Source organism: Anticarsia gemmatalis, chromosome 21 (genome assembly GCF_050436995.1).
Source record: "Anticarsia gemmatalis isolate Benzon Research Colony breed Stoneville strain chromosome 21, ilAntGemm2 primary, whole genome shotgun sequence".
Lineage (NCBI taxonomy): Eukaryota > Metazoa > Arthropoda > Insecta > Lepidoptera > Erebidae > Anticarsia > Anticarsia gemmatalis.
The window spans coordinates 286,145-303,655 of NC_134765.1; the positions used below are offsets into that span (position 1 = coordinate 286,145).

At 33.0% G+C, this 17,511-nt stretch overlaps 1 protein-coding gene across 1 annotated transcript in view; it reads right to left on the reverse strand.

Annotated features, from left to right (window-relative positions):
* Nucleotides 1-5,867: 5,867 nt before the first annotated feature.
* Nucleotides 5,868-17,511, reverse strand: part of HGTX (HGTX homeodomain transcription factor) — a 60,765-nt gene continuing 49,121 nt past the window's right edge. Inside the window, exon 3 of the mRNA XM_076128692.1 lies at nt 5,868-8,193. Within this exon, the coding sequence (XP_075984807.1) occupies nt 7,990-8,193 (204 nt within the window). The 3' untranslated portion in view covers nt 5,868-7,989. The remainder of the gene's footprint in view (nt 8,194-17,511) is intronic.

Below are 17,511 nucleotides of genomic sequence, written 5' to 3' on the forward strand. Positions count from 1 at the left end.
TATGAGTGCATTGTTAACTTGCTTATAGTTTTAGTGTAATAACTAAATAAGTATTCTATCGAGAGGTCGTATAGACATGAGTCAAGAAGTGAACCATTTTTAAACAACTATTTTAGTAACAAGTTTTCGAGTTAAGAGGGGTTAAAATAATTGCTGGTAAGTGCCACACAGCTTTAAAAATGTTGTAGACAAGTTTAAAGCAACGGAATAGTTAAATATTTGTATTTTTAATAAACAATAAAAATATCGGAAGCCGGGTAAAATCAGCATTTAATTATTTATTAATGTTTTCCAACAATAAACTTAATAACATTCCTCTTTTAATAGATTGATTGAAGTATGAGTCAATGAAATGACAGACCCATCACTAGGGGTCAGATAATGTCTGTGAGACCTTTTATTAACATAGGTTAATTAATTATTACATTTTATAGCTAATCTTTGACTATTATTGGAATATCGAGAATTTACTTATTATTCTTTTTTAAATTTTGCTGGTCGTTAATATTTTGCTCGGCCCGGACTTGAACTAAGAAATCATGACTAACTATCACAACTCCGATCCGATTATCGGTTTTGGCCTGGTAGTCACTTTTATTTAAACCAATCTGCGGGTTTACGTGTAATTTAGGTGACAACTAGTGTACGTCAAATTGTTACCCATTATGCAATACATTTTGACGTAACGTGTTAATCACTTTAATGTAAGGGAGAAACCAATGTACACAGCATAGTGGCTTTCAAATAGTTGTCAACTGATATACCTGATAGACCCCTTGTACAGTAATCAAGCCCATGAGCATAATACACAAGTTCCTACACTCTATTTTCCATCATTGTTATAGCCCCGAGGACGCCTGGGACCGGACCGGCGAGAGGTCAGAACTAGGAATACACATAGCGTAAGTTATTAGACATAGGTTTTACGAGCTTTCAGAGGCCCGGGAGGTCTGCTTCCTGACTCCAGAAAGCCTCTAAAAACTACTAGGCAGAGATATTCGTGAATATTTTTTTTGACCTGGAATTTGAACTCAAAAGTTTGACATCTGCAGCCGCATACACGACCGTCTAACAAGCATTCTCACTCATTTCACACATCAATACTCATCCAATAATGTAACCAATTAAACCGGACACATGATACTGTCAATGATTTGCGTTTACGACGTCCAGCTTGACGTGTGCCACTCACGACGACGTGATGTCTTGTTTATAGGACACCTTTATATTTCGTAGCCAGCTTTATGTGGTTCTGGGTGGTATACATTGATGGTTATCCATCACAGTCAGATTAAATAGTAATTGTTTAAAATCTGTTTTTAGATATATTTTGTAGAAAATATGAAGAATCTTCAGCAATAAATGGACTCATTCAGGGAAATGATAATGACGAAAATGATGATGTGATTTAGTTTAGAATTATGGTTTAGCTATACTTACAAAATAGTTGTATAAATTTAATTATGTACGTAGTTTCGTATACTATTTCTGGCTTTAAGGGATTGATTTTTGAATTATAGTTTGCTTATGTTTAATTCCAGGCACTCAACTATCTCCATGCAAAATTTTATCAAAATAGGTTCAACAATCCAGTAGTAAATGTATAACAAAGTTTACTTTTTAATTATGAAAGATAGAGTTTCAGGCTGCTCAAGCATGTAATTAGTTATTTTAATTTACGCCTAGTGTTCACACAAATAAATTTTCAAAACTAGCTTTGTAAAAGAACAAATAAATACGTCAGATTATCGTGACAATATAGTCTGTAGTTAAAGATGATTATTTAGAATGTGATATTTAATAGCAGCGTGGGTCGACTCATGCTAAAGCTGTAAATCAAACTATCAAACTAAGGTATACGTCAAATGATCTGTTTTACAATTGTAGAGGAGTATTCTGATAAAAGTGTAACGAAATTGTACTATGAGTTTAATTTCATTATGTGTACTCCAAAATAATATGAAATCGGTTTTCAATTCTCAGCAATGTATATTAAATAACCTTATAATATGTTAGTTTTTCTGTCGATATCTTCTGTAATTTAGAAGGTTTTTTCTTAATTTTCCATTTTCTCCATTATACCCATTTTGTCGGATTTTACATTGCAGTTTACAATAGCATGTTTTTAAAGTTTAAAATTATTCGAACCTAGTCAAGTAACCTATTGGATTCTAGTCAGACTAATTAGATTATTAGATTATTATAATAAAACAAATACCTAGTTCAACAACACTTCAAAGTTATTTTGCAAAAACAAAATAATGTTAAAAATATCTTTATACTAGCCATTTTCTTCTCTCTATTTCCCGACCGCATAATCCAGAATACTGTCGTCCCAGTGTGTGGCCACTAAATATCACTTTTATACCAAACCGTAGGACTTAAAAGTGCCGCTTTTTAACTACATTTGTTTGCCTATTAACTAGAATAACATGGCTTTATTTCAAGGTATGTAGGTGGATTGATTTAAAGCTATATTTGAATGAAAGATGAGGTTATAAATGTTGATGTGATGTGTCAATCTGTACGATTGTCTGTCTTATGTGAAAATACAATTGTGTTTAATTCGTGGAAGACTTCATTGTTTCAATCGTGGGTTCAGATTTTTATTCTACGATTTTTCTTGTCTGAATACATTCAGTTTTCTCAATAATACTTATTTGTAGTCCCATGTAATTGGGGGTGAGCTTGTTACTGTGTTATCGGCATAGAGAGAGAGAGAAATCAACTTTACCAGTTCTAAGGAAATTGCATTTCGCTGCTTTTTCGTATTTTTTTTATAAAATATGCCAATAATCTCTCATTAATAGACTCAGTAATCCTTATCTTTACATACTCCTCTATACCAGGAATGTTACCGAACTTATAACTGCTATTGATAATACTCCAACAGAAATTAGACAAACCAATTCATCCAAATCCTGGGAATCAAACTGAAGACCTCTTGTTCACTCGCTATTTTTACCACTCAATCAGTCGCTGCAAAAGATTTATAATATTTATATACTTTAACATATACGTAAGCTGTAGGTGTGAAGAAACACATTAAACTCTATATAAAGTCGTTATATAATACATTATGTATATTACTTATATTGTTTTAGATTCGCCAATAAATCTCTTTCTGGTTTTATTTCTAAATATTTTGATATTTAAGGAGATTGATATATGAAGAGACTTATTTAGTGTTTTATATGCTTGTTATTTGATATACTAGGTTATTGAGTTATAAACGGATGGCCTTATTTACTTCAGAGAAGGTTGCACAACTATCGTTTCCTCCTATTCGAGGGCTTTTCACAGCAATTTTTCTATCTTTTAGTTTAGTTATTGTTTAATAAACATTGGTAAATAATTTAGTTTACGTCAATTTTCAAATGTTTTGAGGATGCGATTGCCTTGTTAATCAGTTTTTTCTGATACATAAGTAGACTATTACAGATCTAAGTGTATATTAATTCTCTGCTATTCATGGGAAACTTCCACCTAACTTGAAGGAGAAATTAAAATTGACCATTTACTTAAACAAGTATTGATGTAATTTCCAACCCAATACTTATATATAAATATAAATATACATATAATAGTAAACCAAAACCCTAATAATGATTCAACTGTACGCTTAACACACGCGTACCTACGTCTCAATCCCAAACATATTGAGCGTATTACAGGAAAATCTTAACACCATAACACATGTAGGTACTTTCTAAATAAGCCACTCTCCCCCACACTGGGTAAAGAAGTGCTATCACCACCGACATTAGCTGCCAGCCCAACACAATTGCGTAACAGCCCCCGTTTTAAAATGGAGTCGTAAATAAAAGGTAGACGCGGCACCTTATCGCATCGGAGCCACAACAAATGAAAGAATACCCCCTCCCTCACACCAACCCTCGGACCTCTCGCTCGCACACACTAAACGCTGTTTTACATTTATAACTACAAGTTGTGTTCGCGATTGTACAAGTAGTACAACCTTACAACATCACACTGGAAAACCTACCTTATTTTTTTACGGTTAGAGTTGAGTTTTCTCTGTTGTGTGGTGGGATGTCTTGGTCCGTTGCCATGGTAACGCGTCTCGATTTTTGCCAGGGCCTCCTCCGATTACCTAAGGGTACATAGGTATTGGTTCGATAACGTAGCCGATGTGTACAATGTATTATTGACAGATTTGAAACGGTTCAAAATTGAGGGTACGAATATATTGTTTGAGGAGATTGGATAAAAAGATTTCGTTGCTATTCTTGTTGGAGTGTTTGTGAATAGTTGTTTGGGTTGAACGAGGTTTATTCAACTGTTTTGAAAGAGAACTTCTGTCGAAGAACGCTTCAATAATTCTACCAATTTTACTCAAATTTTACTTTATGGAAAATGAGCAATTTTTCGCCAAATGTAGAACATTTTCGTCCATAACTAATATAATGATTGTTACATACGATATTACGATATGAAAACTTCATTTCCACATACAAAAATGGCTCCTTTTTAATCATCTTTTGACTGCACAGCGATTAATTGATGTCAGTCAAAAGACGATGACCAATCAAGCTTTAGTTACTTATTATAGACAGACTCTAGAAATATTATTATCTATAACTCTTTAAAAGAATACCCCATTTTCTTCTAACTGATATTGTAAATCGTGTAATACTTACATAAGAAAGAGCCTTTACATTGAGACGGCTCTTACATCCAACTCTATGTACATGTAAATGACTCTATTGAAATCGAAGGCGGGCTTATGTACCTACTTACGTACTATGAAAATTCAGGGGTTTTAAAGGCTCTACCGTATTTTTTCTGCAGAACATTTTGGGATTTTTGAAAGGTAATATACTGAAATGCATTGTGAAATAGGTTGATACTATTTGATTTTAATACGTCTTAGTGCAATTTTTTGATGTTTTTTGTCAAAGCCATGTCTGCCGACAGCATACGTTTTAAATTGCTAGGTACCAACTGATATTATATAATATCTAACTGGGAATAATTCTCTGTTAATGATGATAATGATTAGGTATTATTATTTTAACTCTCACTTTTTATATCAATGCTCTTATTCTTTGCTAGTCATCTTGTCATACTGGAATGAATGACAAGATGTATGGATGTGAGTGAAGCAAAGGAAGTTTATAAGGATCGTACCAAGTGACGTTATTTGGTCCCTACCTACTTCAATGGGAAAAAGTCGTGATAATGTATGTATGTACTAGTCATCGGCTGTTTCTTTAACTTCAAATTATTTTAACGTAACACTGAAAAATATGGCCATTGGCCTGTTAATGCTGCTGAAATTAAAGCGATAAAGGTAATTTTAAAAATACAATTAGAAGCATTCATTTTAGTGTTCAAAATCGCAAAGCAATACAAAAAGGGGGTTAAAAAATAAAATATCCAAACATTTTACTAACTGTTTATTTCAACCACATTACGTAGAATCTCCACGCATATTATGATACAAGATTAAGAAGTCGTCTTATAGCCATTGTCTTCTCGCTTGAGTGTGTTCGTTTTAATTTGGTGGGGTTATATTACACGACACTTAGTTTATGTGCATGAAGCGTTTGTATAGAAGCTCATTTCTATTAAAATTATTATGTTTATAAGTGTATTGTGAAAGATTATGTGCACTATTTGTTTAAAATAATAGTTTTTATATAGGTTTGTAAAGTTAGCATATTTTTTTTGACAACTAACGAACTGAAGTATAATAGTCTAAAGTTCGGAATATTAAAACATGTCATGCTAATTAAAAATCCTGTAAAAAAGTTAATAGTACCATCATATTTTTGCAAAATATTTTAATTGATAGATTCAGCAAGAAAATGTTAAAATATTGTATCATCGATATAAAAGAAAATACTGGAGCTTATAAGTTATTTCATTACAGCAAATTATTTAAATGAAAATTAAAACAATTACGATACTCCGTTATTATTGAGTTGTAATGATAAATATTATTATTGCAATTTATTTCTCGAAATAATTATTTAATAACTCAAAATTAGCGGTCTTTAAGGCCATCTACCTAAAGCGCTTCATTTGTATTTTATTTATTTTTTATTATAAACGGTACCAATTGTTTATAATAAACTGTATCTGTAATAACTAGCGGCGTTTCTTCTAGTTTAATTTTTATTGTTAAGATGAACTTATTACTATGATTATTATGGAATAACACTGAATAATTAGTCGCTGGGAAAGTAGTCGATTTTATGTTCAAAGAATTTTAAGACTCAATTGTCATTTAATTTTCATAGCAATTTTGTAGGGTTTTTTCAGGGTTCGGAATATTTACAATTTTTAAAACATTATTTAATTTTTTAAAGAAATATTAGACCCATAAAACATGTTTTAAAGGCTATAAAATTAATGACTACCTTATTACATCAATAGTTCTGTTATATTTTGGTATTTTAAAACAAATAGTGCACATAAATGTCACATAATACTGTGGCGTGGTCGTTACTACTCATAATATTAGTTACAATAGTTAAATTCGTTTAAATATCTATTTACAAACTTTATCATAATAATGTACAATATATTGCAATTAATACAAATATTATATTTACAAATAATTGAAGGAATCTGTACAATTCTGCTCGCACCCTAACGGTGCGGCGTTATGATAAATCTAATTACTAAAAATAATTTTATGGGAATTTTTATAAACTATAAATTTGTCAGACTTAAACACTTTCAAAGTTCAATTTACAAAGCTGTGTTATAAAGCATAATATGGGCCAGTTTCATAGCTTTGAATAAGTATCAGATTACCAATCTAACAGATAATGTTCCACCAAATGTTTGAACACAACTGTCAATATTCCTTCTGATTGACTATCTGATACTCATTCAGAAAACTCGATTGTATGTGTTTTTAAAACTGCAGTACCTTAGAATGGATAAATATCTCTTAAACAAAAGAAATCAATATATATTTTTTCTCTTTCCGACCGACGGCTGTCTGCCGACGGTATTTAGAAATACGTAAAAAAATTAGCTGCAACTGCTGCTACTTTGTCTTTTAAATAGGAATATGATACGCAAATAAATATAGTTGCAAACTATTATTGAAAAATTAGGAAATTGAGCGTAAATTGACTTCAGACTTTAAAAACTAAATGTCAAGCAAAGCATAAGTAAAAATAAAATCTACGGTTTACACTCGATTTACTCGTAACTACAGTTAGGAAATTGGCACCGGTAATATTAAATATACAGATAAGAAATACATGTAAAATCTAAAACTGACAATAAATTACTTATTTTATCACATGACTACTTAATATTTACATTGTAAAGCTAATTAATATAAGTTTTTACATAAACGATTGACAATTTATCTTAGAATAAAAGGATATCAATCGTGAAACGTTCGCGTTCATTTGATTGATCACTACATTGACAATTGCAATTGAAGATTGACTTATTTCAATGTTTATACTGATTTCGTAGGCTTTGTTGTATCATCAAATAAAGTTGACAAGGCTTAAAATCCAGGACTTAAAATTTGATTGTATAATAAATCACACAGACCTTTAAGTTCCGCAATTTTACATTTTTAACGACATCAAAGGTTACAACTAGAACAGTTGTCTTTGACTTGAACCTCCTTAAAGTGGAACAACAATGGGTTAATTTTCACAAAAATAAGCTAAATTGTAGTCGCACTAAGACAAAACCATGTACCTACCTCTAGATCTCTCGCAAAACTAGACTTGTAAAGGAAATCTCTTACAATATTCAAAACCAAAGCCATTACTCTATTTGACGATACTCAAAACCATCACTTAAACTACATTAAAAATGATAATACGCAAAATTGATAGGTTGTTCATCATCCACACTAACGTTATCACTGTTCAGTTCACTATCAGCAGCTCTTAACTGCCAGTTAGAGAGGTCACAAGGTGTATCATACTCTTGGTAATAGTCTTTAGGAGTTTGTTCTTCGCGGGCGGTCTCGCCCGGCTGCGATCACTGTCTGTGTGGCAGCTGGTGGTGGATGTGCTGATGAAGGTCCAGCCTCGGCCTCTTGGCCTCATCTTCGTCACTACAGTCGTTGTCATGGGCCTCCTGGTCGTCGCACTCCTCGCCCAGTTCCTCCTGCTTACGTTTGGCTGTTGCCATCTCGGCTGCGTGCTTTTTTCGCCATTTCGTTCTTCTGTTTTGGAACCAGACCTGTTGGCAATGAAATATAGAATTTAGTTTGTTTTATGGAAGGCAATTTTATCGGAAAGTTTCGCATCGTATTTATAAATTGTGGTCAAGTGCGGTCCCGTAGTGAGCCTGTCCAGTTCACCAAAGCCTCATTAGTTATACATCATCTATCTTATCACCTACATATATGCAAAGTGTGGGCACCGCCTCTTTAAGAAAAATACCATGATGCAATAAAAAGAAATTCCAAACATCCTATCCATAAAATAAAATGTACACGAAAACCGTTATCCATAATCCCAAACTGTACAGAAATCAACTAAAAATTTATCCAATTAAGTGCCGTTAAAAGCGAGAGCTAATTTGTACGTCCATGATACCCTTATAATGACAACGACATCTGCTCCTAACAACCAACCTTCAATCGACAACCAGCCTAATCATGAAACGTATTTATGACCTAATTAAACTCCTGTCTGCCGCCCCGGTGCCGTAACGACAAGGACAAAACATACAACACCCAATAGACCAGAGCGAGACGGCGCACCGGTGATTAATCACCGCTATATGGCTGGTTAAGTACCGTGTAATTTGCAAAACGACCCTTAATTACCGTAGAACACGGCTACTATACCCGTCTTTGTCTTGCACCAAGATATTGCGTAAGAGGGAGGGAGATAGCTATGAATTCGTGATGCGACTTTAAAGGCGACTTAATGAGGCATTATTATGTCGACCGCGCAGATTAGGTCCACATGGACACGAAAATTGTTTGGTATTCTCTTTATATTTGGGTTTGGCGAAGTGCAAACATGGCGAGACTGTGTACACACTGAACAATGCCAGTGTACGAGTGTACGTACACTCTACTACACGCTCAGCTCGTAAGACTCTCTGTTTGAGTAGCGCTCTCCTCAAATTAAAGGCTTTTTAAAATTGTTTGTAGTTTGTACGAACATTTGGAACGGATTTTCTTTGTTTTAATAAGAGTAGAGTGTTGAATGCTTTCTCTAGAATTTCATTGTGTTCGTAAACTGAAGATGCGATAAATGTGTCATACTTATAGATGCTGTGTGATTCTTCTTTACCTCCATTTTTCTGAACACAGTCATCCATTAGTCAGGTACACGTAACTTTATTTGTTAAATCTCTTTGTCTCTTTGACATATTATATCTTAAACTATTTTAAAGTGAAACAGTTTTTCAATCAAGTTCCTAACTTGGTGTTAATATTTTAAAGTACCTATCATGTCTGGGAATAGTCATCTCAGAAGCGAAGACACAAACTGAGTTGACGAAATGACCAAAAATTCTTAATATTTGGTCGGAGCTTGTTCCCTGTATGATTAACAAGCCTTTGCTTAGCCGTGAGACTCCCAAACATGCTAATAACTAACTTTAACTACACGTGTTAAAGTGGTCACCTCGCCGCAATAGCCGCAGCGCCGCGTGTAGCGGGTTCAAATCCCACCCGGTACAAATCTTTGTGTGATGAGCACGACTATCTGTTCTGAACCTGGTTGTTAATTTATCTAAATAAGTATGTATTTAGAAGTATATAAGTATGTTTATCAGTTATTTGGTTACCATAGTCCAAACTCTGATTAGTTCGGAATCAAATAACCGTGTGTGAGTGGTCCAATGATGATGATATTGAATAAAAAAATGTAAAAAATAGTTTTAAAAATATCTACCGCTATTTTAATCAACGTGCAAATTACAAACTTTATGGTCGTCTCGATAGATTGAACACTTGTAAAACAGTAAATCAGTCAGTGTAAAGTGTTGCAGTTAAGCATAGTGGTGTCGCGCGACGCCGCCCGCCATCGACGCAAGTAGCGCGCCATCAAAACGTCGTTACACGGTATACAACACTAATCCCGGGGAAAGGGGGGGTTTTAGTGATGAGCGACGCGGAGAGCGGATAGCGGGGAGTTTGATTTTGTTAGACTGCAGAAAACAGCCATAGATTCGCTGTAGAGTTGTTTGACTTAAGTAAGAGCTATGACGGATTTGGATATGACGCAAATAATATTTTCCAAAATGAAAGCGCCTTGGGATTAACCCATTTTTATAAGGTACTTTTGTGTTTAGATTTAAGAAACAAACATAACTCTAAAGTTCTCTTTTTGTAATCTTATAGTAATGAAGACAATCATTAAGCATGTTAGTTATCACGAAATAACATTTCAAAAAGTCATGTTACAAACACTCTTTTTGTTACAAACTCTACCCGCTCCCGCTACCTCCTATCACAGTGTTCTCATTACGTTTTAATAACTCTATATTTACAGTGCGTCGTTAAACAGCAGTAGAGTTGAACTCTACAGTCTCTACATTACCACAACAGCTCCGCTACGAGCGCTGCTTGAAATATGATGCCAGTAAACGGGCACGGTCACAGGTTAGGCTACGGTGATGGGGCGGGGAATTTGATGGGTGGGCGAAGGGTGAGATAAAGCGTGATTTTGTCTATGACAGCTAAAAGAACGATGTATTTAAATGATTACAATCAGATGTGGAAAACACAGACCCTAATCATAGTTTTGTGAAATCACTTTGATCATATGGAAACAAGTCAATGATTCGTTCCTTATTTTGGAAATAGAATCGGGTACGTTATGACAACAGTGATTGTGATTTAACAGCACTGAAATGTTTAGCAAAATATACAAACTGAATGATTCAGGATAGAACACTATTAAAATGTTCATAAACTTGACAAATAAGGTACTGTAAGTTCTTAATATATAGTGAAATTGTACATAAGTCAGCAAAAGCAACCTTTTACATAAAAACTACCAGTAAATCTAAATAAACACCTAACATACAAACTGTAAACTGGCGATAACCTCTCTATTTACACAATAAATAAGTCTCCCTACGCATTTACGACAAAGTTGTAAAAATAAATCGGCCGACTTGATACAGGGCTGTAATAAAAAAAATCGTGCGAAGACAAAACAACACAATAGTAATATATACGTATTATGATTGGATCATTTGTTTTTATATGTGTAAGGCGTCCTTACTTTATGACGGGAGTTTCACTAACATTCACTTTCAACACTGATGGATTGAATGCTGTAGTTTATTTTTATATAAATATGCTTGCCTTGGGTTTAAGAGAAAAGTTTCTTAATAAATATAGTTTTTTTAACAAATTGCCAATGTTAAAATATTGTGTTTTGAGTAGGCAAAAACTTAGCTGTATCTTTTACTTTTTACTTGTGTTAAGAAGATCAAAAATGGTTGGAAAAACTTCTAAAATTAAATGGAATTCAGGTTATAAAACCTCTTTTAACGTATATACGTTCCTTAAATGAGGATTAAAATACACTTTGAGAGAAGAACTGAGAAAAATGTTGCTAAAAATAACGTGTATAGCTTAAAAAATACGTTTTGGTTTTGGACGTGCTGACAAAAATTGTGAGATATTTGTGACACAAGAACATAACGAAATGTTTATAAAAAACATATTCTAATTTGCGTATACAATATAGTGCGTCATTCATATAATATAGACAAAACAATGAGACTATCCAGAATAAAAAGAAACAAGCGCTTATTAAACGAGACAGAAACATTGTTACTTATTAACATAAAGAGCATTTGCATATAACGTTACAGTACTGCCATCAAACTTGGCCATCACTCAACTTGATGCCGAAACTTCACAAGAATATGTCGTAACCTGAACACTCATACACAAGCACATGAGTGAAAGCCTTCGTGTAAACATACTAAACACCTACTGACATAAGCTCAACATAATTTTACGACGTACAAAACCCTTACTTATAATATTATTTTCAATTTTTCGGTTATACCCTTACCCTCCGTACTATTCAATTACTTAAGTGTTTGACGACGAAACGCGAATAATACAGCTATCTCTTTCTTTCGCATTACTTGTCGTATCTCTATCTCGCTAGGGCCGGGTAATTATGTGAATAACTATTATTTTTCACAAAGAGAGCTGTGTAATGGCTTGATAGGGATAATGGTGTTTCAGTAGCGAAGTACAAACGGCGGCCATCTTGCTACAGGTGATTAATTTCAATGAATTGCTTGTTTTTGTTCGGGACGATCTTAATTTCGGGGTTAATACATGATTTGGATATTGACAAGGCATTTTAAGACTGCTCTTTTCTTTAGCTTCTATTCATGGGTATAATCTTAGCTTAAAAAAAGTGGTATTTTATTCTTCCTGGTGGCAAAAGTAGCACAATCTTTATATTTGATATATTTTAACTTTTTTAGAATGTGGTTGAATGGATCAAAAAAGTGTATTTCAAGAAGTTATTTACACCTCGTTTAATAGATATCTCTTTATCGATAGAAAGTAATTGATAGGTGTTTGAAAAACTTGGCACAGATACCAGTGGATAATATTAGTAGGTAATCGAACTAGTGAGTTTATTACCTTGGACAGAAGTTAAGTACAGTCTTGGAGCTATTGGGATAAAGATTATGATGTTTAGTCAGTTCCTTATAAAATGAAAAACCGTTATATGAAACCAAGGATATGTTTACAGAAAATGCCAATTAAACTAAAACTACTTTGAAACAAGCATTGCAGGTCTTAATGTATAATAGAATACGGGAATTAACGCGAACACGCATTTTACCTTAACTGGGACCACGGCGAGTGCAACCTGCGCCGAAACGTTAGGGATTTTAAGGTAAAATGCGTGTTCGCGTTAATTCCCGTATTCTATTATACATTAAACATGCAACGCGAGAGTTTAAAAGTTATGATTGCAGGTCAATGCAGGTCTTATTTTTCGGTTTAAAAATCCCTAATACCTAAATATAAATTGTATTGACCTAAAGTGATATAAAATTTACTTTCTTCTATAATGTGTAAAATAATGAATTATGTCGACTTCCGTATGATTGAAACCGAGAGTACTTGCATTATTTTTTTATTTCAGGAGTGATTTCGTTAACAACTTTAAAGTTCACAGATAAGGAGATTTTAAACATAGCATACAGACATAATTAACAATTACTTTTCGATAGTTAGCCTTTAAAATACTAGCCTGATATTCTACTAATTTATTTCAAAGTCATATCATATAAATTCACATAAAATATACAAGCATTCGTTAGTTTAAAACCTGGTCACGTTGAGAACTTACCGGAGATGAATGATTTATGTTCTATGTTGTTACACTTTGTTGTGTGCTTTATGTTATGTTGTTAAGTAGTTAACTGTTACATTGTAATACGAGATGAAGTATATAATGTATGAAGGTGGTAGTCGCTGTAAGAGGAGTTCTCTAGTACCTCCTTACTGAAAATTGGCGTTGAGGTGTGTTTTATAAAAAAAGACGATTAAAAAAGTGGCCAAGTGTTTCTTGCCAGCTCTTCTCATAGGCCCTACCTTCCGAACGGGTGGTAAACTTACTCTCTTTACCATTAACTATCACATGTGTCAATATTTGATCTATATGAAGAATATGTATATGATATGGTTATTTTTGTGCTTTTGTTTGAAAAAATGTTAGTTTTAAAAATCGTTAAAATCTCAGTCTATTGTTAAATTAGTTGTCGCAAAAATGGGATCTTAAAAGTTTTTCTCACACTGTCTTTATCAATACTCTCATTACTTAAAGTGAAACCAATGTTTTTAATTTTCGGCTGCTATTAAAAATCCAAATTACCAAAATCATATCATATTCATCATTGAACTACTATACGTTTATAATAGCACAAAACATCGACCAAACACATTTAAATTCCCAAACACTACACAGATGTAATCGAACCTACGCGCTCACGACTGCACATCATTAGCGCGCGTCATTTGTCAGCCGCGACTTATCTCACCCTTTGCTCCGGTTAATAGTCGCAGCGATTTGTCGCACGACTAATGTACGTCGGACCTTAATCACGAGGTTTTTTCACATGTCATGAAGTAATTAGATTGTGAATGAATGTAATTAAGTTTTTTGATAATATATTTATGTTATTGAAGGTTTTGTAATTTGTTAAGTGTGGTAGCTGCTTCGTTTTGATGAAAGGTTCAAGTTTGATTCCCACGCTGGATGTGTAATTATTGTGTATTGAAATGAACATGAGTCATAACTAGAGCTTAAGTTTGGTCTACTCGTTAGATAAAACTGTATTTTTAGGAACAGTAGTTTTATGTAATTTGCATCCATCGAAAATACATTAAATGAATCACTTTTAATTAAAACAAAAAACACAAAAAGATACAAATACAAATATACATACTAGTATAAAATATACAAATACAAATATATAAAATACAAATTACGAACTCAAGAGCACTTGTAAATAATTATCTATAGATAACACATTTTTTTCAGCGTGTGAATTATTCGAATTACCACCCAGTAATACCAATAAAGTTAATTATATAAAAAAGTATTGAATAAAAAACACATTAAAATACAATATCACGAATATCAAACAATCTATTGAGTACAAAACAAATAATAATCAGATAATTATATATTTTGGCAACATTTCATTGACGTTTAATGCAAAGAGAATCAACGAGCCGGCCACTATGATGAGAGCAGGTAATTATTAATGAATTGAGGCCAATGTCTTATTAATAACTAAATAATAATTATTAATAATACATACGCTTCACTTCGCTACTCTTTGTGAGTGTGAGAAAATTCTAGAAGGTTGCGGTTTTAATGAAGTAGAAAGTATGTTTAATGAATGGAAAGATTATTTATTTTAGAGATTATATTATTTCTTGGCTTGTTGGTTATTGAATAAATTTATTTTTGGGATCTTTTGATGTAAATAGCTTTTCTGCTATGATTGTATGCTGTAGGTAAGTTATTTATAAAAAAAATATGGGAACAAAACATTCAGTGTTTTTTATAACACAGTTCATACAACACACACACACACACATTTTTGTTATGTGTGAATTCGTGATAGGGCAAGAGCAGTTTGTGATGATTAACTTATTTATTTAATGTACCAAAATGACCATCCAAGTCCAGTAACTTCAAAAACCTAATAACTTTTGATCCACGCAGTTCGTATTAATAATATTTAAATGCAGCAATGGTTAAGGTCACCACTATTGCGTCGGGAGGTCGTCGGGTTCGATTCCCAAACGGAACAATATTTTTTGCAATCCACAGATAATCGTTTCGGGTCTGGTTGTGCTTTGTGTCCGTTTTTTGTATGTTTCTAAAAGTCCCCGTGACATAAGACCAATTTTTAGTACGGAGTTGTCTTAGCAAACAAAAAAAAAATAAACAGTATCTAAGACTTAATAATAAGAAGATAAGTATAATTATTCTTTCTTATTATAATTAATATTGAAGATAACTACTTAACTACTAAAAGATATTATTTCTTCACCTTCTAATTGCGACCGCGCTTCTCACATGCCCCTGTCATTAACATCATTACAAGTTTGACATTTAACTTGATCTATTGTAAAGGTGAGTCTATGCCAGAGGGGCCGAGCATGAGCAGAGCGTGAACCAAGCATATGTTCGTATAGTGTGAACTGATATACAAGCATCAAACAAACGCGCTTCTGTATTCCGACAATTAACTATGCACTTAGATTATAATCTAAGTAAATCGTGAACTCAAGTTTAAAAAGTAAATGAAAACTTTGAAAATCTCAGTTTCTTCTTTGATATTTAAACGTAATGTAACGCTGTAAACAAAATGTTTGGTGTCTGCCAATCCCTATGGGCAAATTGGTGATATTATGTATGTATGTAAAAAAAATATCTGTATTTTAAAAATACATAAAATTTATCAAACCGTCTATTAAGTGCATTAGTAAGTCTCTAATGTTTCTAATTTTGAGTTTTGTATACGTACTATCGAACAAACTGAATCATGACCCACCATGTGCTCATTTTCTTAAACACGTCTATATACGCGTAGGTCGAAATTGGCTTGAACCTACGTTTCCTTGGTAATGAACTTGTTATCTGTCATTATTGCGAAAAATCTTTGTACGCCAATACAATAATGCTTTGCTACCGTTTTCAACAGGCTCCGTGGCGTACTGGGTTGATGTTACGACTGCGACGCGTCAGGAGTGGGTTCGATACCCACTCAGGACATGGTTTATTCGGCCTTTATAAGAAATAATGTAACTATAAAAATTTTAATAATATAGGGTAACCAGCATAGTTATTACCCGGTTAAGGAATTGATACACAATTTTGGTCAATAGTATCTGTATTTAGTAAAACATTGACATAAACTCTATTATAAACGCAACTTAAATATTCTTTCTAAAAGAACATCAATCCAATGAAGTGAAACAAATTCAATAACTTTATACTAATTCAATATCACACAAACACTTAAAAACAAGAAATACCAGCGAATACTGTTAATTCAAATGTGTTATCCTTAACAAATATTGCAACAAACTTACTTTTTCTTTTCGAACTACACACCTGTCGCACAAACGTCGGACATGAGTTCTATAAATTAAAAATGTTACCAATATTCTAAAAGTTACATATATCGCAATTAATTTGAACTGGTTACTTTAGAAATTAAGATAAACGTATTATTCCTTAACATTGGCAATCACTGTATGATGGGCAATGACTATAGTGGTTACCCTAATCGTTTCACAGATTTCTAAATGACGTGTATTTGATATTTGACACAAATAGGTTTTTTCGTAGTGAAAAGAGTTCAGACTATTTACATTCTAGATTCAAATTAAGAGTGATTTATCGAAAACGTATCTACGTACTGTTATAACAAAGGTCAAAGTTGTCTGTAGTCGTAATACATCATAACACAGTCGTATGCATGTTTAAAATGTCCTAAGTGCCACTTTGACGATAAAGATGAAATTCTTACTGTTTTGACGGTGTCAAGCGAATTATCGGCAAAATGGGTCATGATTCAGTTGGTTCGATAGTACATGCCGAACCCAGCTCGTACTCGACCCCACTAGTGTAGTCACACCTTTACTATTAATAATTTTCTATTGCACATTAACTTCTTAATCATCAGTAAATCGATTAAGATAAAAACTAACTTGAATTTGATTGATAATTAATTATGTACTTTCATTTCAAAGTGCATTAATATTCATGATTGTAATAACTACAACTGCTTAGCTTTTAAATGTCTAGACAGTGCAATGTACTGTTTTTGACAGGTAATTAGTTAAAAGATATCTATCATTACCTACTAGTGTGATTGACCCTACTCATTTGGTATTTTCTATACTTTAAAATAAAAGTACATTGTTTCTTATTTTCTGAAATAACGTCTAGTGTTACCAAATTGAATCTGAAAACTTTGTAAGCAAGAAATAAGGTATGGGAATTTAGGCAAGCACTCATT